General features: G+C 51.6%; 1 protein-coding gene across 1 annotated transcript; it reads left to right on the forward strand.

Moving 5' to 3' along the window:
- The first annotated feature begins 241 nt into the window (after positions 1–241).
- NOVA2 (NOVA alternative splicing regulator 2) lies at positions 242–26552 on the forward strand. Its single transcript, XM_032614718.1, has 4 exons — positions 242–954; positions 9701–9844; positions 15040–15206; positions 25112–26552. The coding sequence occupies exons 1-4, from the start codon at positions 678–680 to the stop codon at positions 26192–26194; spliced, it is 1671 nt and encodes a 556-aa protein (XP_032470609.1). The 5' UTR covers positions 242–677; the 3' UTR covers positions 26195–26552.
- The last annotated feature ends 773 nt before the right edge of the window (positions 26553–27325 follow it).

Here is a 27325-nt window from a genome sequence, read left to right on the forward strand (position 1 = left end):
AGCGCTCATTACAGGCGAGGGGTGGGGAAACTGTGGAGGAGCCCAGGGTCCTTATTGCAGCCTGGGAGAGCCTGGTCCCTCGCGTAGCTGCGGGGAGGGGCGTAGTCAATTCTGGGGGCGTGGTCCAGGATTCAAGGACAGGCCAATGGGGCGTCGAAGGGCGTGGCCCTGACCTGCATGGGCGTGACCTTGCGCGGGTGGGAGGGGCCAGGCCGCTGTGGGAGCCTCCGGGAAGAAGATGCTCGGGCCAGCAGCCACCGCCAGCCCAGCCACCGCTGCCGCCCGCGCTCGCCACCCCCCGGGTCCCCACTAGCGGCCGCCTCCGCCTCCCATCTCCGGCCCCCCGCCCCGGGCAGGGTCTGGGGGGCTAGGCCCTCTGCCCCGGGGAGCAAAGAAGGGGGTCCCGTCCCCCACAGTGGCGCGGCCAGTCCCCCGGCCTCCGTAATCTTGAGAGAGACCCCACCCCTCAGTTCTCTCTGGGCCCTATCCGAGACCCCTTTTTCCTTCCCGTCCCGCTCACATCCGCTCTCCAGGCTCTGTCAGCCCCCCAGAAGCAGCTCCCTCCCTCCTCCTCTCTCCGGGGTTCCCCCTCCCCCATCCCTCCGCCACCGCCCCCTCCCCCTCCCACATCCCCTTCCCTCCCCCTCCCTCTCCCCCGTCCCCCCGCCCCCCCCACCATGAGGATGATGGCCGCCGGCGCGGTGCACGGCCTCTTCACGGCCTCCGCGGCCCCGCAGCCGCCGCCGCCCCCGCCGCCGCCGCCGCCGCAACCCCAGCCTCCCCAGCAGCCGTCGCCGCCGCCACAGCAGCCGCCGCCGCCGCCGCCGCAGCCGCCGCAGCAGCAGCAGCCGCCGCCCCAGGCCCCCCCCATGGAGCCCGAGGCCCCGGATTCCCGCAAAAGGCCCCTCGAAACGCCCCCCGAGGTGGTCTGCACCAAGCGCAGCAACACGGGAGGTGAGAAAGGGCTGCGGCTCCGGGTGGGGGAGCGGGCAGGGGGCCGCGCCTTTCTCCAGCCTCCTCCCCCCCAAATGGCAGGTGCAAGGGCTCTGGGGAGGGGAAGGGCGCCCCTCCCTAGACTGGGGAACGGAGAGGGGAATTGGGGAGGGAACCGGACCCCTTCCCCCTCTCGCCGCGGCCCTGGGCTGGGAGCTTTGTCTGCGTTGAGAGGACTTGTGGGGGAGGGGGTGGTAAGTGTCCTTGGGGGCGCGCAAAGGATGGGGGGCGTGGGTGCCTCCGATCGGGTGTCTCTGTGTCCTTGAGGGGTGTGTGATGTGACCCTTTCGGGGCAGGGGTGTTCCCGGGCTGGCGTGTCCTGGCGGGGAGAGGGGAAGGAGCTGAGGAGGCCTGTGGACCCGGAGCTTCCCAGCCTCCCTCCCTGGGGATGTCCTGAGCAAGGGTTGTCCCGGAGGGAGGCATGTGTGGGCCATGGGCGGGATTTTGCGTGGGGACAAGCTAGGTGGGTGTGTTGGGTGACATGGAGGAAAGGGTGGGTGTGTAAAGCTCAGTGAGAGAATGTGTGGCTGGGACAGGTGTGTGTGTGTGTTCGTGTGTGCGTGTGAGCCCTGTAAGGCCTGGATGTGTGACATTAGGGATCATGGATATGACAGGAAGGAGGGTGTGTGTGTGTGTGTGTGTGTGTGTGTGTGTGTAAGAGATGAGAGGGTGAGAGGGGCTGGGCTCCGTGTTTGAGACCCCCTTAGGGGTATATGTGACAAGTGCGTGCATGTCACTCCAGAGGGGACTGTGGCAGAGTGTGACACATGAGTGAGAGGGTGTGTGTGACATGCAAGGAGGTGTGTGTGGGCTGCCGAATGGGCCGGCTCTGGGTGTGAGCCATGAGAGGCTGTGTGGATCAGAGGATGGCAGTTCAGTGTGTGTGACACAGGCGTGTCCCGGGTGGGGTGGGACCAGGAGAAGCTGGTGTGGGTATATGACAAGAAAAGAGTGTGGGCGTGACTCCAGAGAGGCTGTGGCTGGGTGTGACACACGGAGGTGTGCAATGGTGACATCAGAGGGGGTGTGTGCAACAAGGGAAGGTGGGTGTATAACAGGGGAGAGACTGGGGCTCTGTGGTGAAATTCATGAGGGTGTGTAACAAGGAAAGGGAAGGATGGGGACCCATGTGACAGGGTGCAGGAACGTGTGCATGTGACACCCAGGGGGTGGGAAAAGGGAAGGTGTGTGTGTGACACCCAAGTGTGTGTATATGTGTAACAAGGGGCTGTGTGTGAAATGGTTGGTGTGGGGATGATTCTGTGTGTGTGTGTGTGTGTTTGTGTGATGGCTGCATGTTTGACAACACAGAAGGGGTGTGTGTGTAAGAAAAGAGGGACCCTCACTGTGTGTGTGTGAAGAGGTATGTGTACCAGAGAATAAAAGCCAAGCTGGGAACTCTAGGTGTATGTCTACCCGTGAGGTAGGGTTTGTCAGGGGACTCAGAGCCCAGCCCATTAGCTCCCTGGAAGGAGGGAGACCCCAGAACAGACAAGCCCTTCCCAGCGGTCACCTTGGCCAAAATCTCCGCTTCCTCTGGCCTTTTCCTCCGGATGGGAAAGGGATGGCCTCGGGCATTGTAGTGGGTGGGGTGGGGACCTCCCACCTCCTCTCCTTGGATGAACAGGAGCCATCTCTTCCTCCCGTCCCAGCCCCCTGCCACCCCTGGCCAGGTGCGATAGGAAATGGGGAACCCCTGGCTGCCTGTGAGGGTGTCCAGCAGAAATTGGAGGAAAGGGAAGTTGGGGGAGGGGTGGGAGGGAGTTTCCTGTCCTTCTTCCTGCTCCCCCACCCCCAGCACACACATGAATGTGTCCCTGCCACATCCTTGCCTCCTTCCTGCCTCACTGCCATTCCCAGCCCTAGGAAGGGTCGGGTACCCAGGCGGTCCCTGAACCCAGCCTGGAGGTCCAGCCCCACCCCTGCTGGGGGGGAGGGGAGGAGGGCTCATCCTCTTAAAGTGGCTGAGATGCTCAAAATCTGAGCACTCAGAGCACAGCAGCACCACCTAACTGTGATGCTGCCAGGAGGGTCAGGTCCAAGTGTTTGGCACCTACTACGAGTCAGGCTCTGAGATACGGGTTAATTTCCCAGTACAACCCTGGGGGAGATGATTTGAGCTGCTTTTTCAGATGAGGAAAACTGAGGCTTAGCGAAATGAAGCCACTAGCCCGAACTCACACAGCTCATAGTGGGGAAGCTGGGATCTCTCCAGCCCTGGGCTGCCTGGCTCCAGAGCTCGTGTGCTCAGCCATTGTGCATCCTGCCTCCTTCAGCTGTGGGGAAACTAGGGTGAGCCCTTAGGGACCCTCTCCTCCAGACTCTTCCCAGGGGAAACTGAGGCCCAGAGATGTGAAAGGACAGTCCTCCATTTGCAGAAACCCTCAGGGCCAGGGCTGGGCAACTGTCCAGGACTTTCATCCCAAAACTGACGGCTCCTTCCAATAATATTTTCATGTCTGTGGGACACTGGGTCAACCTCACGCCTTTTCTGAGCTTCAGCGTCACCATCTGCCAAATGGGGAAATAACAATAGTTACAGATGACAGCAGCTACCAGTATTCTTGCTTACTGCCTTACGTGCAATATTTCATTTAATTCTCCCAACATTCTATGATGTGATACTAATAATAATAAATAAATAATAATAATAAATTATAACAGTGGCTGACAGTTATGGTGCCACAGTGCACCAAAAGTATTAGGGAAAACACTGGGCACAGACCAATCGTTTAATAATCCTTACAATCTGATTATGTTACCCATCTTACAGGTGACACACTGAGGCACAGAGAGGTTAATTAACTTGCCCAAGGTCAGTCAGCTAATAAGAGGCACTCAGGAGGCTGGCTCCATAGCATGGGTAGACTCTATAGCGAACCCCATTTTCAGGCAAGCAAACCAAGGCTCAGAGGGGTAAGGGACTTCCTAGGGTGTCACAGCAAGTCGTGCCAGCCTCGGCAGATTGGCTCCTACCCATGGGGCCAGCCTAGGGGCTGATAGAGGAGATGGTGGCTGTTAAAACTGGCTTCTGGGCACTGTAACGGGCAGGCAGACACCGTTGGGAAGGAGACGAGGCACTAAGGACAGGAGGGCTTGAATGAAGAGGTTGGATGGAAACTCCAGTTGGGAACTTAGTGGAGAAACAAATAATCCCAGTCTGGTGGCACTGTAACAGAGTGTCTCCCTTGAGTACAGATGATACCTCTTTTTCTTTCTTTGGCCACACTGTGTGGCTTGCGGGATCTTAGTTCCCTGACCAGTGAAAGCGCTCAGACCTAACCACTGGACCGCCAGGGAATTCCTACAGATGATAACTCTTAAGGTGCTACTAGAATGGCCCCCATACTCCTGACTGTATTCCCACCTCTGTCAGCCCCATATATACAGAAACAGCAACTCCCCACTGCACACACACACACCTCACACCCCAAATGTAGCTTACAGCAGCCAGGCCTTGCTCCCAAGATCCTCTATCGTTAACACAAAGTCAGTATCACCAAGGTTAAGAGCCCTAGAATGAGAGCTTCCAGGGTTCATCTCATCACTGTCATGTGCTTGGTGTGGGACCCTCGGTTGAGTTCTTTCACTGCTCTGAACCTCAGTGTTTTCATCTGGAAAATGGGTACTGTAAGATGCACCTCTACCTCTCCAGGCTGTTGGGTGGGTTCAGTGAGATTGTATGTGAAGCACACGGCATCAGGCCTGGCAGATAGTCAGCACTCAATAAACAATAGCTATTATTATTATTATCATCATCATTATTATTGCTACTGAGAATGTCACATTCCTGATTTACCATCCAGTGGTGATTCGCCCCAAGGAAATCATACCCCATCCACCTCTCTCTCACTTGGAGATAATGTCACAACTCAAAGACAGTTGTGTTACATTTCTCACATGGACAGGCAACACCGTCATTCACAGAAAGGTGTCACCCAGCCAACATCCCATCCCTCCACAGGGGTCCCACTCCCAACCACACCCCTGCCATCTTGCCTTTCGCCAGCGACATCCTCACGCACATCCCACCCCAGCCTCCTCATACCTCCACAGGACACACCGATGCTTCCACCCCCGACCCCCAGACAAGAGCAGGAACCACGAGTACAACACCCCAACTTTGGTTCCCCCTGAAATACACTGTCACCAAAACAACACCTCTGCCGCATCCAATTCTGCCCTGTCTCCCAGATCGGAGCCACCTTTCGGGATCAACTCTCTGTATAAAGTGCCACTCTTCCCATAGCACCCCAAATCTTCTGGGTAGGTTAACATTATTTGTGGAGGTAGGGGAATATTGGTTACTTTTTGGAAACTTTTATAAGCATTCCTGAGGAGGGTGGGCACAAAAGGGAAGGGGGGACCAGAGACTCAGAATGACTAGAAAGTGGAAAGGCAGCTTGATCCCAAGGTGGAAATATTGAAATCACAGCAGAGGGGAACCCGGAGCACTGAAGTTGGCATCTTCATTTGCTGTCCTGTGTAGAGGGAGCTGCCTGGACCCCAAAGGAAAAGTGAAGGGAAGGGTGGGTGGGTGGAAAGTTCTGGCATCTAGATTTTGCTTTGGTAGAAGGAAGTACTTTTTCACAGGCAGAGCCTTGGTTTTTCAAACAGGGTGGGATGTGTGAGGTCTGGGGACTCCGGGTTTAGCTGAGGTGAGGTCACGTGTCTGCCCTTTGCTACAAGGCAGGCTGGCAGATAAAGGCCTGGCTTCTTCCTGGGGGAGGTGGGCTTCCCACGGTGGGAGATGCAAAAGATTCTGAAGAAAACCAGAGCAGACTGTGGGCTACTATGGGGACTCCTGGGACTTAGAATCCTGAGCTTCTACAGGCGACAGGAGGACTCTGGCCTCTGAGGAGGGGCCTCCAAACTTCCACTAGTCTGATATAAGGACTGCCAAACGCCCACAAGGTGGTTTAAGGGGGTCCACGGACAAACTTTTTTGGAGGATCATTTTTAGTTTATATCAGTGTGCTTTGGGAGAAAAAAATATAACCAGCCCTTCAAACTCGGACTATTAGCAATGATTTTTTAAATGTCCTCTTTAAATAGATGCATTTACATTTTAAGAGGGAGTGGACTTAAAGGGCATGGACTGTCTGTCTTGTTCCCTGCTATGTCCCCAGGATCTAAAACAAGGCCTGGCACGTAGCAGATGCTCAGGAAGGATTTGTTGGAACGAGGGAGGGAAGAGGGAGAGAAGAAGCAAGGAAATAATAGTACAGAGGGATACAACAAGGGCCAAATTCGGGAAGAGAGTTACAGAGATGCTGGGAGGGTGAGTGGAAGCAGAGCCTCGTTTCTATCAGTGAGAAGACATTCCTCCTCCAAAAAGCAGGGAGAAGCCTGGGGAAAGGTGATGAAGGAAGTGGGGTCTCCCCTCCTCCTATTTCCTAACAAAACCCCAAACCTTGGAGGCTCATTTCCCCATTTACCAGTAAGTCTCTCTGGCATAGAGCACTTACTGTGTACCAGACACTGTGATAAGAATTTTACCTGTGTTCGTGAAAATAGGTAATATTAATAACGATGATGATGATATCTGACATTTCTCAAGTGGTCTGTGTGCCTGAGACCCTCCTAAGTACTTTACAGTTTAGCATTTCATTAATGATAATAACTCCAGGAACTAGCGCTCTTCTGTCCCCATTTTACAGATGAGAAAACAGAGGCCCAAAGAGGTGAGGAGACTCGCCCAAGGCCACACAACCCATCAGTGACAAAAGTTGCACTCAGTCTAGGGCTGTTTCTGCCATTTCATTCGGAGATTCTCAGACAAAACCTGAGGAAATGTGAAGGAGGGGAGTGGGGGGCGTCCCCAGTTTTCTTCAGAGCAGACGATTACCTTCCATCTTCAAGAGGGAAGCTGGGGAAGTGGCTCTGGCTGGAGAAAAGATGGGGAATGAAATCAAAGAAGGAAAGAGGATGGAGTTCTAGTGAGAACACCTTCCCATCTTTCTGAACTTTGCAAAGGTGGAGAACTAGCCCCCCAACTCTGTCAGGTTGAGGGGCAGGGCTGGCAAGGGGCCACCTCTGTGAGCCCAAGGAAGGAAGTAATTTGGGGGGGGAGGGTGTCAGGATGATTGATGGAAGGGCACCCTGGGGGGCTAATTACCTAATAGGCTTAGTGGTCTGCTTAGGCAAGTTTAAGAGGATTGCCTTGGGCTAAAGGAAACCCCTTAATTCTGGATCCCTCCCCATGCCTGCAAAGCCACATCCCGCCCTCATACCTCCATCTTCACACATCAGGGAACCCAGAACTTTCAATCTTAAGGGACCAGGTGGAGATGGGCATGACTCCCAGACCCCCAGTCCTGCCCCCACTTTTATTTTAAATTTTAAAATTTTTGGCCGCACGGTGTGGCATGCGGGATCTTAGTTCCCCCACCAGGGATCAAACCCGCGGCCCCTGCAGTGGAAGTGCAGAGTCTTAGCCACTGGACCGCCAGGGAAGTCCCACCCTGCCCCCACTTTCAACAGAGCAGTTTCTCTTTTATCTGCTCTAGATGTTGGAGTTTCACGGGAGACATTGAAAATAGGTTTCCTTTGCTTAAAAAAAAAAGTTGAAAAACCAGTGGGGGATGATGGCCTAAGACCTTAAGCTTTGGAAGCAAAATGGCCTGGCTCGTCCCTTCCTTTTCCCAGTGTTTATTGCATGCCTACCAAGCACTGGGCGCTGCATGAGTCCATGGACACAAGGGCGAGCTTCAGTGATGTGGCCCACACTGGCTGACTGTGGTACATCGTTCCGAAGGCATGAGACAGAGGGATCCTTCCCCTCCTCAGGGTTCCAGTCCAAGAAGGGACATTTGAGGGGGGACCTGAAGGACAAGAGGGATTCACTGAGGGAGGGGAGTTCCAGGCAAAGAGAATGTGCAAAGGCCCTGAGGTGGGAAGGAGGAGGGAAGTTTGAGGAACAAAAAGGAAAATGTGTCTAGTGCACCTGGAGGAAGATGAGGGTTTGCAGCTGGAAATGTGGACGGGGGCCAAATCACAAAGTAACTTAGACTCAGAAAGTTCCCGAATGGGGGCGACAGTTTGGTTAGAAGGTGGGAAAGGTTAGGCACTTGCCTTGAGACTGCTTTAACAAAGGGCTTTACACGTGACCAAGAAAACTGGGCCATAACAAAGAATGACCAAAGCCCCATAAAGGGTCCTGGTGCCACTTCACCACCTCTAGGTCTTTGAGTCTGTCCTGGAGCACATTGGTCTTTAGCCAACAGCAGGGGAAAGTGTTAAGCATGGGTGGGCGAAAAATGAATCAGAGTTGCATTTGAATCTCAGCCCAGCAACTGTCTTGGTGCCCTTGGGCCGGTACCTTCACTGCTCTGTGCCGCTTTGTGCCTCAGTTTCTCCTTATGTAAAAATGGAGCTCATTCTACCCACCTCAGTGGACAGTTGTGAGGAATGGATGAGATCAAGCTGGCAAAGCACTCAGCAGAGCACTGGCTCAGTAGTGAGTGTTAGAACCTCTCCGGAGTCCAGCCCTCCTCTCCCCCCCCCTTCGCTGCTTCCACCAGTCAGACCACCGTCACTTCCTGCCTGGACCATTGCAGTTGCCTCGTGCTCTTCCACCCATGCTTGTCGCAGTCTGCTCACCTCATGAGCATCAGAGGGACCTTCTTTTTTTTTTTTTTTTTTTTTTTTTTTAGAGGGACCTTCTTAAAATCTAAGACAGATCACATCCCTCCTCTGCTCAGAGCCTTCCCGTAGCTCTCATCTCACTTGGAATAAAAACCACCTTGGTCCGCAAGCCTGAACACTCCACCGCTACCTCCAACCCTCTCGGCCCTCATTTCTTCTAACTCTCCTCCTCTCTCACTCAGCCCCAGCAACACTGGCCACGTCTCTCTCACTCAAACAACGCAGGCATAACCCCATCCCAGGGCGTTTGCACTTGCTCTTCCTCCACATAGCCCCATAGTTCTGTTTCCTCCTCGACTGTCTGGAAACAGTGTATCATAATGGTTCAGAGCATGGACTCTGGAGCCAGGTGGGGTTCAGATCTCAGCCCTGCCACCTACTAGCTATGTGAACGGGAGCAATTTCTTCACCTTTGTTTACTTATCTGGAGAATGGGGTTTTTTTTTAAGTACCTCCCTCAGCCTCAATGTGAAAATGAAAAAATCTCGTATTTGTAAATTACTTGGAACAGAGTCTAGCGCATACTGGGTGCTATAGAAATGTTTGATGAACAAAGAATGCCGCATTCTTGGGGAAGGCTTTCCTGGCCATCGGATCTGACAGTGTAGCACCTAGACTCCCCTTCCTCTTTCCTGCCTCTTTTTGTTTTCTTAGTACTTACCACCATCCGACAACGTAAAACATACTGTCTCTCTCCCCCCTCTAGAAGAGTGTAGCTGTGTGAGCTCTTGGCTGAATCACCAAAACTCTTTTGGCCTTATTTGCCTTATTTGCGAAATCAGGGAGCTTTGTCTGTTTTCTTCATGGCTGTTTCACTAGAACGGTGCCAAGCACGTAGCAGGTGCTCAGGAATTATTTGCGGAATGAATGAATAAATGAGCGAATGAAGATCATGGCGTGTTTTATTTTCCTACTGCTATTCTCTTGGTCATTGCTTCTCTGTGTTACCGTGATCCCAGTGGTTTCCTAGCCCAGCCCATGCCAGTGCCTCCCTGGAGGTACCGTCCAAAGGTGAAGAGCCTTCTCCCCTGACTCCCGTCCCCTCTGTGTGCCCCTGCAGAGGAAGGCGAATACTTCCTGAAGGTGCTGATCCCCAGCTACGCGGCGGGCTCCATCATTGGCAAGGGCGGGCAGACCATCGTGCAGCTGCAGAAGGAGACGGGAGCTACCATCAAGCTCTCCAAGTCCAAAGACTTCTATCCGGGTGAGCCCCAGCCCAGCCCTCTTCCTCCGGCCTCCCATCCCTCCCACCTGGGCCCTCTAGGAGGGGGAAGGGCTGCCCTAGGGGCAGTGAGAGTGGTAGGGGGCCTCCCCTCCCCCTAAGGGGACAGAGCTGCCCTCGGCCCCAGGGGCCAGGCCTGAGCAGATGGGGGTGGGGGCAGGGCAAGACAATGGGGCTGCTGCATATTCATGAGCTCATTTGCATGATGTGCTGGCAGATGTGCCCCTTCCCACACACCTGCCCCTTTGGGTCAGTTGGAGGAGCTGGTGGTGGGGGCCAAGGAGGCAGGTGTTAGGGTGTCCCTCAGGGCTTGGGGGGCCAGCCATGCATGTTACATAGACTCTTTCCCTTTGGATTTCTCTGTCACCCCATCTTGCCCCAATCTGAGTCGCTCTGGTTTTCCATCTGTGTCATTCTTTATGTGTCTCTCATTCTGTTTCTGACTTTCCCATCTCTTGTTCCCTTAGGCTCCGTTCCCATCGGCTTCTCTCTGTCTCCTCCTGCTCTGCTTTCTGCTCTGTCTCTCTGGTTCCGTTTGGACATCCCCCATCTCTGTTCTCTTAGCCTCCCAGCCAGTCTGTCTGTCTTGGCTTTTTCCTCTTCCTCCCCTCTTCTTCCCTCCCCTTTCTGTCTTCCCATCTCTCTCCGCATATTTTCCTTTTCCCCCACTTCTCTTATTCTCACATTTTTCTCTGTCTTCCTCTCCCAACTCTCTCTGTTCAGTCACCCATTCACCCAGTAGTTGGTAGCGCCTCTCAATGGGGTCATTCTTTGCCGGCATTGCCCCTCATTTCTTTCTGCCCCTGCTTGCCCATCTCTCCCTTTATGTTTCTCTTTTTCTCCTAAGTCTCAGCTCCCTCGTGTTTTTTTTTCTTCCCCTCTCTCCAAGACCAGCCCCTTTTCTGCCTCTCCTCCAGCTCTATCTCCCTTCCTTCAATCATAAATTTTTCCAGGCCCCTCCACTCTCTATAATCTCCCTCAATATCTCTCACCCCTTCATATATCCCTCCCAAGACCTATGCCTGAGTTTTGACATCTAGGAATCCAGGGAAGGCCCCCTGAACTGCATCTCTGGTCCAGCACTGGTTCTAGTTCATCCTTAATCCCCTTGGATTTTTTAGGTCAAACACCAGAGCTGGAGCCGAGGGTCAGGACAAATTCATATTCTCTCTCTCTCTCTCTCTCTCTCTCTCTCTCTCTCTCTCTCTCTCTCTCTCTCTCTCTGTGTCTCTTTCTCTCTCTCTCCTCCCTCCACCCCCCTGCCTCCCATCTAACTAAGCAGCTTTGGCAAGAGGTTTAGAGAACAGTCCAGGGAACCTGGCACAACCCCCTTTTCTCTTCCTCCCTGGCCCAGTTTTCCTCCTCACTCCCCTAGCCCACAAGATACGGATGAGACCTCTGCTTGGGACTTTCATCCAAGGACACTTGGTTCCTTGCCCCTGGATCACATTCTGTGACATAACACATGTCATTCCCTCTCAACTCAGTGACACATCCCACTGGCCAGGCAGCCTAGAACCCCAGAGGATGGGACAGTCATTGCCTCTCTCCTGGGCCGAACACTGTTCAAACAAGCAACGTGAGCCAGCGTCTCTCCCCAGCCCCTGGATGTGCAGCCAGCCCCGCTCCCCACCCCCAAATTGGAACTTCCAGATCATACAGCATATACTAGCTCCTGGCTCAGAGATGCGGGACACAGCTCCCTACATCCTGGTCCTGTCCCTAGGACTTCCCAGGACCCACAGGAACGTAAAGAAATGGAGATGCTACTGCTCAAGCATGTGTTCCTCTGCTTCTGGCTGATACCTTTCATTCATTCATTCAACATATATTCTCTGAGCATCTTCTCTATGCCAGCACCATACCGGACCGAGATGGGGACACAAGCAGTGACTGAGGCACCCCAGCCTAGCCCTCCCGGATCTCACATCCCAGTGGGGGAGATAAACCGAACACCACTGATGACCTAGAGTGGTCAGAGCTGGGACAGGGAAACCCAGAGGATGGAGGGAGCCCAGACAGGGCACCCGACCCAGCCTGAGGAGATCAGGAAGGGCTTCCTGGAGGAGGAGGCCAGAATAATAAGAGTGAGCTAGGTAAGCAGCAGTGAAGGGTGCTCCAGGGAGATGAAAGAGCATGTTCAAAGGCTGGGGGTGGGGGTTAGTTTGTTCAGTGTGGCTGGTGAAAGGACAGGTAAAAACTGATAACAGAGAAATTGAAAGGGTCCTCTGGGCCTAGTTGGTTCTGTCTCTCTCTCTCACACACACACTGATGTGTCTACTCCATGAAACAAAAACCTACCTGGCCTTTACTCAAAGGGAGGGGTAGAACACACAAAGGGTGTCCCCTCCTTGATACAGAAACCCCAAGCCCCAGATTCAATCCTTCCCGGTCATACATGGAGAAACTTAGACCCAGAAGAGGCAGGTACCTGCCCAAAGCCACACAGTCTTCTGTGTAGCTCACCAGACATTCTAGTGATTCTAAAACTCCTCCTGATTTTGAGGAGCCGCCTGAAGCCCTGGACCCTAGCCCCAGAAGAAAAACGGACACATACACTTTTCAAATTTTTTTACTGATTTATAACATCTCTGCAGCCAAGTGCAAAATCTTAAGTGACTACTTAATAAATTCATACATATTCTTTTTTACCATCAAAAATACAAAAGTAGAATTGCAATCATTGTATGCCTCTCCCCACCACACACACACACACACACACACTCCACCCACCCCACATTTAGCACAGGATGGCTCAGTGGTTAAAAGCCCAGACTCTGAAGCCAGACACCTGGGTTCAAAACCCTGATCTTTCACTACTGGCTGAGTGAACTTGGACAAATCCCAGACCTCTGTGCCTTAGTGTCCTTAGCAGTAAATGAAGAATAATAATATTGCCTGCCTCATGTATTAAAGTGAACAAATACATATAAAGTGCTTAGAACGATGCCTGGTGATTGGTGTTATGTAAGCACCAGCTGTTACTAGTAGATATTCTTTCAGGGTTAAACTGAGTCCCCCAAAGCCCCTGTGGACCCTGGTTAAGAGCTACAAGTCTGTGAGATCACAGACTCCCTGAGCTGGAAGGAAGCCTCCCAGAGATGGAGAGCTGAGCCACTTCAGTCAGGCTCTCCCTGGGGCCACCCCACCCCCTAGTTCCCACCCTGACCCACACCCTTTCCTATTTACACCCAGACGGAGGCAGCCTGCACGCTGACTCACGCTTGGCTCAGACCAAGCCATTGTTCTGGGGTGGAGGGGAGTACGAGCGAGGAACAGCGACCCAGAGGAGATGGGGGATGTCAACTACCCCGGTGACCCAAGACAGTGACACTCAGACACATGGCGAGACTCGCTTGCCGGGCTGAGAGATGGCAAGCAAGGGGTCAGGGTGGTAACACTAGCATGCCACACTGGAATGCCCACAGGACACCAGACACTCACCCCCAAGTGTCCCAGACACACAGGCACACGGAGCCTGGAGCACACTCAGGACCTTTTACAGACCCAGGGAGTTAACTGGTCCAGCAGAGAGATTCCCACCCAGGAAGAGACAGACACACACCCCACACACCTAATACGTCCAAATCAGCCAGGCGCTCACAGCTTCACCACGGCCAGGCTTGGTGGAGTCGTCTTTGTCTGGCTGTAATTCAGACACTCAGACACACACACAAATACATCAGTCCTCCAAACAGTCTTACATACTGACCCCTGGGTCCTCCTGTTGGTCTCTTTCTCTTCCTCATGTTCACACACATCAGTCACAGAGTCTTGCCTGTTTCCTCTACATGCACCCTTACACATATATGTGCATTCCACATACCACTCATCCAAGTAGTCTTTTGAACACCTAGGGGTGTCTGGATATCTCTTTCCCTTACACACACACACACACACACACACACACACACAGAGTCATACAATCTCCAAGTGCTATACATTCATCGTACAGCCTCAATGCCACTTCCTGGGATTCTTTGTTTCTTACTCTCAAACCCTTGGGCACACCCAGCTCAAGTCTCACAAATAGTGTACATAACCTTGAACGTCACAGCGACACCCGAAGTCTTTCCCCCCACACAAGAGTACACACAAACGTCTTTACTGGAATCACTATGTCACAGAGTCTTTTTATATCTCTGTCTCTCCTGCTCTTTCTTTTACACACACACATGCACACACACACACGTAAAGATAATTGAGCCAGTCCTGTCCAAGTATACACATGCACACACACACCACTCACCCAAACAGCCTCACAGATGTACTCACACTGGTCAGTCAGTGTTACCCAGAGTCTCTCTCCCATACACATATATCCCAGCATCACCCAGAATTAGTGTCTCCTCTCCCTGATGCCCACCCCCAATACACATAGTAAGGATGCCCAGGTCAGAACCACAGCCAATATCTGGAGAATCGCCAGCAAAGGCACCCACCTCACCCTGCTTTCTCCATCCCCCTGTCTCCACTCTTCCATGAGTTGCCTTTGCCCCACTCTGCTCTCCCCTCTTCACAGCCTTGCCCTCCCCCACCCCTCAGCCCTCCATCTGGTGGGTCCAGGCAGGCACTCAGGCCTCTCTGCTGTCTCCCCCATCCCCCAGCCCTTCCCCATCCTCTCCAAAAGCCCAGAGGCCGTTGCTGCAGGCTTTCAGGGGTTGCCATGGCAACGGGGCCTCATCCCTAGTCCCCCTGGGGGTGGGCTGAGGACCCAGCCAGCCACACCGATAAGGGGGTTCCAGTTACTGTGGCAACCGTTGCAGGCCTGAGCTCTCGGCTTCTAGAAGGTGGGGAGGGGGGAGTGAGTGAATGGTTGCCAAAGCAACCGAGAGAGCCGGCAAGGACTGGGAAGAGGCAGCTGAGCCCCGTCTCCCTTGCCCAGGGCTGCTGTGGGCATAGCAAAGTACTTAAGCATCATTCTTCCATCCCCTGGGGTTGTTTTAAGGGAGGGAGAGGAAGTGCAGATAATAAAACAGGGATTCCTCTCATTCTCCCAGCTACCCATCATGGTCTGGGAGCCCATGCCAGCTTGTCCAGGCTTATCAAGTGACCTGGGGCCAGTGAGGTCCACTCTCTGGACCTCAGTGTTCTCCGTCCATTAAATGGGGCCTGCCTCTCAGGAATGCTCCCCTTCCTGTCTGATGAGTGTGCCCTCTCTCTTCTTTGCTCAACAGGAACCACAGAGCGAGTATGCCTGGTACAGGGCACAGCAGAGGCCTTGAATGCTGTGCACAGCTTTATTGCCGAGAAGGTCCGAGAAATCCCGCAAGCGATGACCAAGCCCGAGGTGGTCAATATCCTTCAACCCCAAACCACAATGAATCCTGACAGAGCCAAGCAGGTTAGCAGGGGCAGAGGCTGAGTCTCTGTAAAGCTGGTGGGGTTTGAGAGAAAACACTTCTTCCACGTCACTGGATTGCGATGGGGGTTCAATGGGATAATGGCTATAAAACATTTACCAGTCAGATAGGTGGTAGTGGTTAGTATTATTGTTAGAGAGTCAGCCTAAGGACTCCAGACCTCTTAGAGTGATTTGATTCAGAGAGAGAGTGAAGGTCTGGGAGAATCTGACCCAGACCCCCTTACTTATTCCTCCTTCCTAGGATTCTCCAGATCCTCTTCTCTCTTCCACATCTTCCCATTGTCTCTCAAAACCACCTGCTTCCCACTTCCTGTTCTCACCGGAAGTAACCTCAGCGACACCCCCATCCATAGGCAGAAAATTTTAGAAGCAGCCTCCGGTACTCCCTCTCTCCATTAATGACTGAATAGGAGTAGCCACCATTTTGGAGAGAAGATGTTCCACTGGGCGGGGGCGGATCCCTCTCCTACACAGCCCTCTCAAGGAGGGATGGAAGGAGAAGGGCAGAGCCTCTCTGTTGCCTCAGTTACCTGGAAGCCGTGGTGTAGGGGAGTGGCAAGGAGCTGACCGATCGTTTCCTGGGCCTCTCCCGTTGCCAAGACCACCATGCACACCGGGCAGGTGGGCTTGCTGCAAAGCCCCTGGCAGCACGGTCCTGACTGCATAGAGGGCCAAGGAGGAGGAGAGCACGGGGTTGGCTGCAGTAAACTCCCCGTTTTCTCTCCCCTTCTCCGCTCCCGTATACATGTGCACACGATGACCCGGGCAGGCGGACAGGCCACTTGTGAGGGTTCCTTAAAGTCTGCCTAAAAAGCAAAGACGAGAGAGGGCCTCGGTAAAAGGAAGCTGGAATTCCCGGGAATTCTTTTTGCCCTGAGGTGGGGGAGACCACGGGTCTAAGTTTCTCTGAGCTCATGGGGAAACAGTGGGCAGAAAGCTCTGGAAGAATGTTTCGGAGCGGAGCGTTCCCCGCAAAGACTGCGGGCTTGGGGCTTGGAACGCGGCTGCTGTCCTTGGTGCTGAAGCATCTCTGCTCCTCGCGCCCTGCCAGGCCTCTCCCAAATCCCTTTCCACCAGCAGGCCACAGCTTACCCACAGTTTACAGGGAGGCGAGGATATTACCTCTTCCCTCCGCCTTGGTCGTGGCCACTAGGGGCTCAGGGTTCATCAAGAGTTTGTACATGTTGCAGGGGAAATGGGGTCAGCACCATCTGTGCCTGAGCCTCCCTCTCCACCACCTAAGCCACGGGAAGTCTGAAATAGCGGAGTCGAAAGGTTACAGAACCAGGACTTCTTCTTCTGCCTTATTACTCCGGGGCTCCAAAGAATGAGAGAGATAATGGCTGAAGGCTCAGGCTCTGGAATCAGATGTTGAGTTGAATTTTCCTCTGATGCTTCTTACCTGTGTGACCTTGAGCAGGTGACTTGATTTCTCCATGTAAAATGAGATTTATTACGGTACCCACTTAAGGGTGGTGGCTAGTGTTCATTAACATTTGAAAAGCACTTATCATGCATGCCTAATGCATAGAAAGTTCTCAAAACATGTTCACCGTTGTCGTTATTATGGGATTTTTGAGTCAGGAGGCAGGTCTATTCCCTTTCTGCCTTGGACTTGCTGTGTTGCTCTGTGTCTTTTTCCCTTCTGTATGCCTCAGTTTCCCTTTCTTTACAGTGGGGAAGCTGGGCCGAGCCAGGGATTATAAATGGAAATGCCTCCAGGATTCGGAAAGGGAACATAAAGGATTGAGGACCTTGGACTCAACATAGAGATATCATGCCATCCCTAAAGGGGGCAGCTGCTATTCACCTTCACTTGATTCTTGCCATTTGGGAATGGGGACAGAGTATTACATCTTCCCCATTTTTCCAGAGAAGTCAAAAATATTTTAAATCAACTGATTTTTCAAGGTTGGCTCAGTTTTGAAAACACTGTGTGGCTGTGGGCCGGCTATGGGCTGAGCGTCACCAGTTTGCCACCTCTGGGCTAGACGGGCGATTCTCAGCCCTGGCTGGTATCTGAGTCATCTGGGTAGCTTAAAACACAGATTCCTGAGTCGTGGCCTGGAGCCGCTGAATCAGAGTTTCTGGGGAGAAGGCGTGGGGATCTGAACATGGACTCTGGCCTGGGATCAGATCCTGACTCTACTGGTCACTATCTGTGTGACCTTAGGCAAGTTACTTAACCTCTCTGTGCCTCCGTTTCCCAATCTATAAAGTGTGATAATAACAGTACCTACCTTGTAGGGTTGTTGCTAAAATTCAGTTAGTTACTATATGGAAGTATTTTAAAAAGTGCCTGGCACGTGGTAAGCACTGTTAGCGGCCGCTGCTGTTATTGTTGTTGTTATTTATTATTATTTTTAAATCTCCAGACTTGCAAACCTCTGAGGCAGATGGTCTCTGAGGTCTTTCTGGCTCTAAGACACCTACAATTCTATGGCTCTGTGATTCCAAGATTCTAGGCCTGTATTATTCTAACAGTCTACTGTTCTAACATCCAAGATTCCATAGAACTGCCTGTGCAGATCTAAGATGCTGTGGTCTTGCAATCTGGGCCTATCATGAAGGCAGCTACTGTTTTCTGAGGGCTTCCCATGTGCCAGGCACTAAGGGATCATTTTAGTCATTGAATATTCTCAATAATTGTATAGAGTAGCTGTGGTTATGTCAATGTCAGAGATGAGGAAACGGAAGCACAGAGAGGTGAAGGCATTTGCTTTCACCGTTTCTTGGCGAACACAGTTCCTTGGATGAAAAGGTTCCATCCTTACCCCATTGCTCTGAAATGCTGTATCACATACTACATACCTCTTTACCCTTAGGCCTGGTTTTGTACATTTTTCTGTTCTATCCCCTTGACTTGTCAGACTTCTTTTTCTCCAATGATTTCTTTAAAATAACAGCTGTATTGAGATATAATTCACATACTGTAAAGTTCACCATTTTACAGTGTGTAATTCAGTGGTTTCAGTATATTCACAAGTTTGTGCATTGATCACCGCTATGTAATTCTAAAACATTTTTACCACCCCAAAAAAAGCCCCATAGCCATTAACAGTGATTTTCCATTCCCCCAGTGCCTCTGCCCCAGCCCCTTCCCACCATTAAGCTACTTTTAGTGTCTATGGATTTCCCTATTCTGAATAGTTTATATAGATTGAATGATATTTCTGTGGCATTTTGAGTCTGGCTTCTTTCCCTTAGCATAATGTCTTCAAGATTCATCCATACTGGGAATTCCCTGGCGGTCCAATGGTTAGGACTCCACACTTTCACTGCCAAGGGCACGGGCTCAGTCCCTGGTCAGGGAACTTAGATCCCCACAAGCCGCATGATGTGGCCAAAAAAAAAATTAAAAAAAAGATTCATCCATACTGTAGCATATAACAAAACTTCATTCCTTTTTATGGCCAAATAATATTTCACTGTATGGATATACCACATTTTGTCTATTCATCAATTGATAGAAATTTGGGGTGTTTCTACTTTTTAGCTATTATGAATAATTTTGCTAATGAACATATGTGTGGATGTATGTTTTCAGTTCTCTTGGATATATACCTAGGGTGGAATTTGTAGGTCATATGATAAATCTACGTTTAACTTTTTGAAGAACCGCCAGACTGTTTTCCAAAGTGGCTGTACCACAGATGTGGGATTTAAATCCAGGTCCACCCACGGGGATAACAATGACAACAACCATTTCATGTGTACCTGCTATGGGCACATATTAATTGCCTGCTCTCATGGCATCCAGTGCTTGGCACATAGTAGGTGCTCAGCAAATGTTGCTTGTTTGAATGAATGGGTGATGACATGCCCATGGGGACCAAGCAGAAACATGACTGAGGGGAGGTAGTCTGGTGTAACCTGGCAGAAATAGGCACTATATGTCATCTGGAGGGCAGCCATACTCAGTTCTGGCTAATTGTGGCCATGCTTGAATTTCAAGCTCATCATTTCATGCATGATCTCTATTAGACCTCACAGTAATCCTATGGAAGAGGTGTGAATGTCCCCATTTTATGGAAGAGAAAACTGAGTTTCCAAAAGATTAGGTCCCTTGCCCAGAATCAGTGGTGGATCCAGGATCTGAACCCGAGCAGGTGCCTCCAGAGTCCAGGGCAGCTTTTCAGGGATTTGTGTGCAACGGGCTACAGACTGGTGGTCTGACTGCCACACAGTGGTTCTTAGACGTTTTGAAGTGGTTACCAACATTTAAAAACTAGGCCACTTCACATTTTACAAGTCAGAATTGCCAGTTAATCTGTAAAACTCATATCAGGCTGAATTTGAATATCACACACACACAGAGACCACCACCACCGCCAGGTGAGATGCACCTGGCTGCCTACACCCAGTCCCATTCCTGCTTGGTCCTTTGGGCATTTCATCATCCATTCTTTCATCCAGCCATTCATTCACCCACTCTTGGCTGAGTATGTGCCAGGCATTCCTCTAGGCACTGAGAACCCAGCAGTAAACAATACAGACACAAATCTCTACCCTTGTGGATCTTAAAATTCTTCCTGGAGAATCAGAAAATAAGTAAATAAATAAAATGTATAGGATGTCAGAGAGTGAAAAGTATTATGAAGAAAAGACAGAGAAAAAGGAAAGGAAGTATTGGGGCCTTTTTTTCTCTTAACTTTTTTTTTTTTTTTTTTTGCGGTACGCGGGCCTCTCACTGTTGTGGCTTCTCCCGCTGAGGAGCACAGGCTCCGGACGCGGAGGCTCAGCGGCCATGGCTCACGGGCCCAGCCGCTCCGCGGCATGTGGGATCTTCCCGAACCCGTGTCCCCTGCATCGGCAAGCAGACTCTTAACCACTGCGCCAGCAGGGAGGCCCCCTCTCTTAACTTTTTATTTGGAAAATGTTTAAAGAACGTTACAATGAACTCCCTATACACTGCACTTAGATTCACCAATTGTTAACACATGTTTTATCTCTACACACACACACACACACACACACACACACGTTGTTTTTTTGGGTTTTTTTTGTTGATCTATTTGAAAATAAGTTGTAGATCTCATGACTCTTCACCTCTAAATACTTCAGTGTATATCTCCCAAGAACAAGGACAGTCTCCTATGTTATTATATTACTATTATCACACCTATAAAAATTAACACTGAATTCATATTATTTAATAAAAAGTCCATATTCAGATTATCCCAAAATATCTTTTATATCTATAAAGTATTTTTATTAAAGATCCAGTTAATGTTCATGCGTTGCATTTGGTTGTTATACCTCCTTAATCTCTTTTAATCTAGCATAGCCTAGGATATAGTTTTGAAGGTAGAGCCAACAGAATTGCTGATTGGATGCTGAGTGTAAGGGAAAGAGAGGACTTCTAAGGGTTGGGACTGAGTAGTGGAAGGATGCATTTCCATGTGCTGAAATGAGGAACACCATGGCAGAAACACATTTGAGGAGGAAGATGAGATTTTAAGTCTGAGGTGTCCACTCAGCATCATGCTAGAGATGTGAGGTTAGCAGTTACGAGTCTGGAGGTATCCATGCTGGAGATGTAAAATAAACACAGACAAGCTTTGGTAATCAGGTGGTCAGGGAAGGCCCTTCTGGGGAGGTGCATTTGTGCAATGAATGAAGAGAGGGGCGAGCCGTCTTTTCTGGGGAAAAGCATTCCAGGTGAGGGAACAGCAGGTGCAAAGTCCCTGAGTCTGGGCAGAGCTTGGCAAGTTGGAGGAACAGCAGGGAGTCTGGTGTGTCTGCAGTGGACTCAGCAAGAGGGAGGGAAGAGTGAAGTCAGAGAGATCAACAGGGAACAGAGCATGTCAGAGCAGTGGTTCTCAGCCCTGTTTGCCTGTTTGAAGGGAGCCAATGTCCCCCTTCTCCTACAAATATTTTCCTATGCCCACTTTACTCTCTGAAATTATATATATAATATGTCTATTTGTATAAATAAAAAACATATCTGGGGCTTCCTTGGTGGCACAGTAGTTAAGAATCCGCCTGCCAGTGCAGGGGACACGGGTTTGATCCCTGGTCCGGGAAGATCCCACATGCCGTGGTGCAACTAAGCCCGTGTGCCACAACTACTGAGCCTACGCTCTAGAGCTCGTAAGCCACAACTGCTGAAGCCCGCGTACCACAACTACTGAAGCCCACGTGCCTAGAGCCTGTGCTCCACAACAAGAGAAGCCACCGCAATGAGAAGCCCGTGCATCGCAAGGAAGCGTAGAGAAAGCCCGCGTGCAGCAACGAAGACCCAACGCAGACATAAATAAATAAATAAAAATAATTTTTTTTTTTTTTTTTTTTTTTTTTGCGGTACGCGGGCCTCTCACTGTTGTGGCCTCTCCCATTGTGGAGCACAGGCTCCAGACGCGCAGGCTCAGCAGCCGTGGCTCACGAGCCCAGCTGCTCCGCGGCATGTGGGATCTTCCCGGACCGGGGCACGAACCCGTGTCCCCTGCATTGGCAGGCGGACTCTCAACCACTGCGCCACCAGGGAAGCCCAAAATAAACTTATTTTTTAAAAAATCTATAAGATTTTTAAAAATTTATTTACATTTATTTATTTATTTTTGGCTGCGTTGGGTCTTCGTTGCTGCGCAGGCTTTCTCTAGTTGCGGCGAGTGGGGGCTTCTCATTGGGGAGCACGGGCTCTAGGTGCATGGGCTTCAGTAGTTGTGGCACGCGGGCTCAGTAGTTGTGGCACACGGGCTCAGTAGTTGTGGCACGCAGGCTCAGTAGTTGTGGCTCACGGGCTCTAGAGCGTAAGCTCAGTAGTTGTGGCGCACGGGCTTAGTTGCTCCGTGGCATGTGGGATCGTCCCGGACCAGGGTTCGAACCTGTTGTCCCCTGCATTGGCAGGCGGATTCTTAACCCCTGCACCACCAGGGAAGCCCTATAAGATTTTTAACAGTTTTATTGAGATATAATTCACATAAATACATTTGACCCATTTAAAGTGTGCAGTTCAACGGCTTTATTATATTCAGAGTCCGGCATCCATCACCGCAATCAGTTTTAGAACATTTCATTTCCTCAAAAGGAAACTTTGATCCCCTTAGCTCTCACCCCTCAATCCTCCCAGCTCTCCCCACCCCAGCCCTCAGCCACCACTAATCTACTTTGTCTCTATAGATTTGACTATTCTGAACATTCACAGAAGTGGAATTATACAATGTGTGGTCTGTTGTGCCTTACTTGGTTCTTGCAGCATAATATTTTCTAGGCTCATCCATGTTGTAGCATGCCTCAGTCCTTCATTTCATTTAAATTCATTACCAGATAATATTCCATTGTACGGATGTACATTTTCTATAGCCCGTAAGACTTTCAAATAAAGGAGAGATGAAAGGAAGGTTATTTGTTATAAAATAAGGTGAATTTTAATATGTAAATACTCAGCCAGGGCCCCAGTAGAAATAAATAATGAAACAGCTGCTCACGCCTAACGTGGCCTGAGTGAGACAGAGCGTAGTATTGGAGACTTAAATGATACAGGCATTACTCCTATGTCATGGTTTTCTTTTTTTTAATTGAAGTATAGTTGATTTACAGTGTTGTGTTAATTTCTGCTGTACAGCAAAGTGATTCAGTCATACATATGTATACATTCCCTTTTATATTCTTTTCCATTATGGTTTATGACAGGATATTGAATATAGTTCCCTGTGCTCTACAGGAGGACCTTTTCGTTTATCCATTCTATATATAATAGCTTGCATGATGTCATGGTTTTCTAAAATGGTGAACGACTCTTGGTAAAATTCAGAACAAAATAAAGTACAATCTTCCCTTGATTTACCAATAGTTACATCCCTGGAAATTTCAGTAGATCTTAAAACCGTGCAAAAGAAAAAACTACTTGGTACTTAACATGTATCATGGGGCTCAGTTCTGGCTGCGAGATTTATAAACAGACTTCTCACCAACATGAATGTCCAGGGGGACATTCAAAAGTCGCACAGGACCTGGGACTGTTCTTCATTGTGAGGAACTGACTCACATTATGGGGTGCAAACATCCCTGACCCTGCCCACTGCATGCCCGCATCTGTCCCCAGTTATTGCAGACAACCAAAACCGCTCCCACAATTTTCCTAACACCCCCAGGATCTGGCTTGGGGGTGGAAAGGAGAGGCAGAGATGAAAGCTTCAGAGGGTAGAATCCACAGGTCTAAGGGGACGTGAGAAGGATTGAGAAGGAGGAATTTGTGTGTAAAAATGCACTTGGAGATGTGAAAGGAGATGTTTGGTTTTGAAATATCCCCACTGGACTCAGGATTGATACGGGGGCTTCCCTGGTGGCGCAGTGGTTAAGAATCCGCCTGCCAATGCAGGGGACATGGGTTCGAGCCCTGGTCCGGGAAGATCCCACATGCCACGGAACAGCTAAGCCCGTGAACCACAACTGCTGAGCCTGCACTCTACAGTCTGCATGCCACAACTACTGCGCCCACGTGCCACAACTACTGAAGCCCGCGCACCTAGAGCCCGTGCTCCGCAACAAGAGAAGTCACGGCAATGAGAAGCCCACGCACCGCAACGAAGAGTAGCCCCCGCTCACCGCAACTAAAAGAAAGCCCGCGCACAGCGACAAGGACCCAAAGCAGCCAAAAATAAAAAATAAATAAATTATTAAAAAATGATCCGATTTGTAGCTGCAAAGGATGGGCTGCTCTACAACTGAGAAGGGGGACCCTCATATGTAAGTGACCAATTTTCTCCATCTTCTCTGATGTAAGCTTTTTTTATCATCATTTTGCAGATAAGACAACTATATTAGATTGCTAGAGCTGTCAAAACAAAGTACCACGAACTGGGTGGCTTAAACAACAGAAACTCATTGTCTCACAATTCTGGAGGCTAGAAATCTGAACTCAAGGCATCGGCAGTGCTGGTTTCTTCTGAGGCCTCTGTCCTTGGCTTGTAGATAGCCATTGTCTCTCTGTCTTTTTTTTTGCGGGGCAGGGGGCCCGCGCCACACAGCTTGCAAGATCTCAGTTCCCTGACCAGCGATTGAACCTGGGCCACGGCAGTGAAAGCCTGGAATCCTAACCACTAGGCCACCAGGGAGCTCCCCCTCTCTGTCTTCACATGGTCCTCCCCCTGTGTGTGTCTGTGTCCTAATCTCCTCTTCTTATAAGGACACCAACCATATTGGATTAGGGTCCACCCTAATGACCTCACTTAACCTTAAATGCCTCTTTAAAGACCCTATCTCCATATACAATCATATTCTGAGGTATTAGGGGTTATGACTTCAACATGTGAATTGGGGTGGGAGGGGACAGCAATTCAGCTCATAACAACAATGAAGAGCTTAAGCAAAGTGACCATGTCATAGGGTGGAAAGCACAATGGAGCAGGAATCCACGAGGCTGGATTTCAGTTCCTTCGCTGTCTGGGTGACCTTGGGGCAAGTCCCTTCACCTCTTAGGCCTCAGGTGACTCATCTGCAAAGTGAGACTAATGATACCTTTTCTGGGGCTGGGAATCGGAGTGCTTAGTGACGTAGAAGGACATGGGCACCATTGCAAGATTGGAGAGAGGTCCTGGAGGGCTCCCACTGGGTTAGTCTTTCAGCTTCTAGGTGCCGGATGGAGGGGAGGTCCCAGATGGAAGGGAGGTCCCAGGGGTCCCAGGAACAGGGTGGCTGAGAGGCTACTAAGGAGAGATGGAGTACTAGCTCCTTTTTTTTTTACCAATGAATATGGAAATATTTCAATATTTCTGACCAGTAGAATCATACTGGTGCATATCAAGGGGGCGTGCTGGGCCTGATTTTGGACATCTGAGAGCAGGGGTGGGAAATGACTTGAGATGGCCAGTCTTAGACTAACGTTGCCTTTCAGTGTCCGATTACCCCCCTAAAGACCCTCCCTCTGGCTCCCCACGCAGGCCAAGCTGATCGTCCCCAACAGCACGGCGGGCCTGATCATCGGCAAGGGGGGCGCGACAGTGAAAGCCGTGATGGAACAGTCGGGTGCTTGGGTGCAGCTGTCCCAGAAGCCGGAGGGCATCAACCTGCAGGAGCGCGTGGTGACGGTCAGCGGCGAACCGGAGCAGGTGCACAAGGCCGTGAGCGCCATCGTGCAGAAGGTACAGGAAGATCCCCAGAGCAGCAGCTGCCTGAATATCAGCTACGCCAACGTGGCTGGCCCTGTGGCCAACTCCAACCCCACCGGCTCGCCATACGCCAGCCCCGCGGATGTGCTGCCCGCCGCTGCCGCCGCCTCGGCCGCTGCCGCCTCTGGCCTGCTGGGCCCGGCGGGGTTGGCGGGCGTGGGAGCCTTTCCTGCCGCCCTGCCTGCCTTCTCGGGCACCGACCTGCTGGCCATCAGCACGGCGCTTAACACGCTGGCCAGTTACGGCTACAACACCAACTCCCTCGGCCTGGGCCTCAACTCGGCCGCAGCCTCTGGGGTCCTGGCCGCTGTGGCCGCCGGCGCCAACCCTGCCGCCGCCGCCGCCGCCAATCTCCTGGCATCCTACGCCGGGGAAGCAGGGGCCGGGCCAGCGGGCGGAGCTGCTCCACCCCCACCCCCGCCACCTGGAGCCCTGGGGTCCTTCGCCTTGGCCGCGGCCGCCAACGGCTACCTCGGGGCCGGGGCGGGCGGCGGGGCGGGCGGAGGGGGTGGCCCGCTGGTGGCCGCGGCAGCCGCAGCGGGGGCGGCTGGGGGCTTCCTGACGGCGGAGAAGTTGGCGGCTGAGAGCGCCAAGGAGCTGGTGGAGATTGCGGTGCCTGAGAACCTGGTGGGAGCCATCCTGGGCAAGGGGGGCAAGACGTTGGTGGAGTACCAGGAGCTGACAGGCGCCCGCATCCAGATCTCCAAGAAGGGAGAGTTCCTGCCAGGCACGCGGAACCGGCGGGTCACCATCACCGGCAGCCCCGCGGCCACGCAAGCCGCTCAATACCTCATCAGCCAGCGGGTCACCTACGAGCAGGGAGTGAGGGCCTCAAACCCCCAGAAAGTGGGATGAGGCCTGTGGTGTGTGCTCCCACCCGGCTCCCTGTCCCTCCTTTTCCTCCCCCTCCCCCTCCTTCTCCCCCCTCCCCCTCCCCTGCCCCCCAACTCCTGACCTCAGCTCGGTAGAGTCCTGCTCCTCTTGGGATGGGGCTGGGGTAGGCCTGACTGCACCCCCCCTTTCTGGTAGTCATAGGCAGGATTGAGTGATGGCTGGGGATGGGGCCCAGAAGCTCCCTCCCCAGCCCTGAACTGACCCCTTCTTCCTTCCTCCCTATGCTTGACTGGGCCTGACCCTCCTCTCCCAGGGCCCAGGTCTGTGTGATATCTGTATATATTGCATTTTGTTGATTTTAATAGAAAACAAAGCGTTATTTTCTCTTTCTTTCCCTCCTTTTTTTCCCCTCCTTTGATAAGGATTTCCCCCCCTGCCCCTTTATAAGTTTTTGTTTCCATATGGGAGGAGGGGAGGGAGCCTCTGGGTCACCTAGAAAGAGGGGCTGCCCCAAAACAACACCCTGCCTCTCCTGCTTTCAGCTCCGGATCTGAGGGACCTGATGGGAGCAGAGGTAGCAGAGGAGTCTGAGTTGAAGTGGGGCATTTGGAGCAGGGACCTCAGAGTTCCCAGATTTTCTCAGCTACTCTCCCCTCACTGAAGTTGCCCCTCCTAGGTGGGACTTTTCACTTTTTTGTTGTCAGGTTGTATGGGGGGAGGGGTGCGGTGCTGCTGGGAATGAGGCCGGCTCTGGGATTGGGCCAGTCTGGTGGGCAAGGCTCTGGCACAAGGCTGGAACAACTTCCTATGGCATCTCCTATGGTTTTTCCTTGAGTAATGGGCATGAAGTTCCCTGCCGTGCTGTCACTGAGTCAAGTACTTTCTGGGGTGCTTCTGGCACTCCCTATGATGTCACAGGAAGTAGTTCCCTGGAGGTCACTTCCTGTGATGATAGGAGAGACAGGTACTTCCTGTGATGTCTCAATGAGCCTTCCTGGAAGGTTACTTCATGATATCATGGGGACGTGTACTTCCTGTGGTGTCTCCAGGTTACTTCCTATGATGTCACCAGGGTAAGGCATGCACTTCCCGTATCAGGCCATGGCCAGTCACTGATCCTCCTTCTCTACCCACACCCCTCTTTGGTGGGTC

This window comes from Phocoena sinus, chromosome 19 (assembly GCF_008692025.1).
Source record: "Phocoena sinus isolate mPhoSin1 chromosome 19, mPhoSin1.pri, whole genome shotgun sequence".
Taxonomy (NCBI): Eukaryota; Metazoa; Chordata; class Mammalia; order Artiodactyla; family Phocoenidae; genus Phocoena; species Phocoena sinus.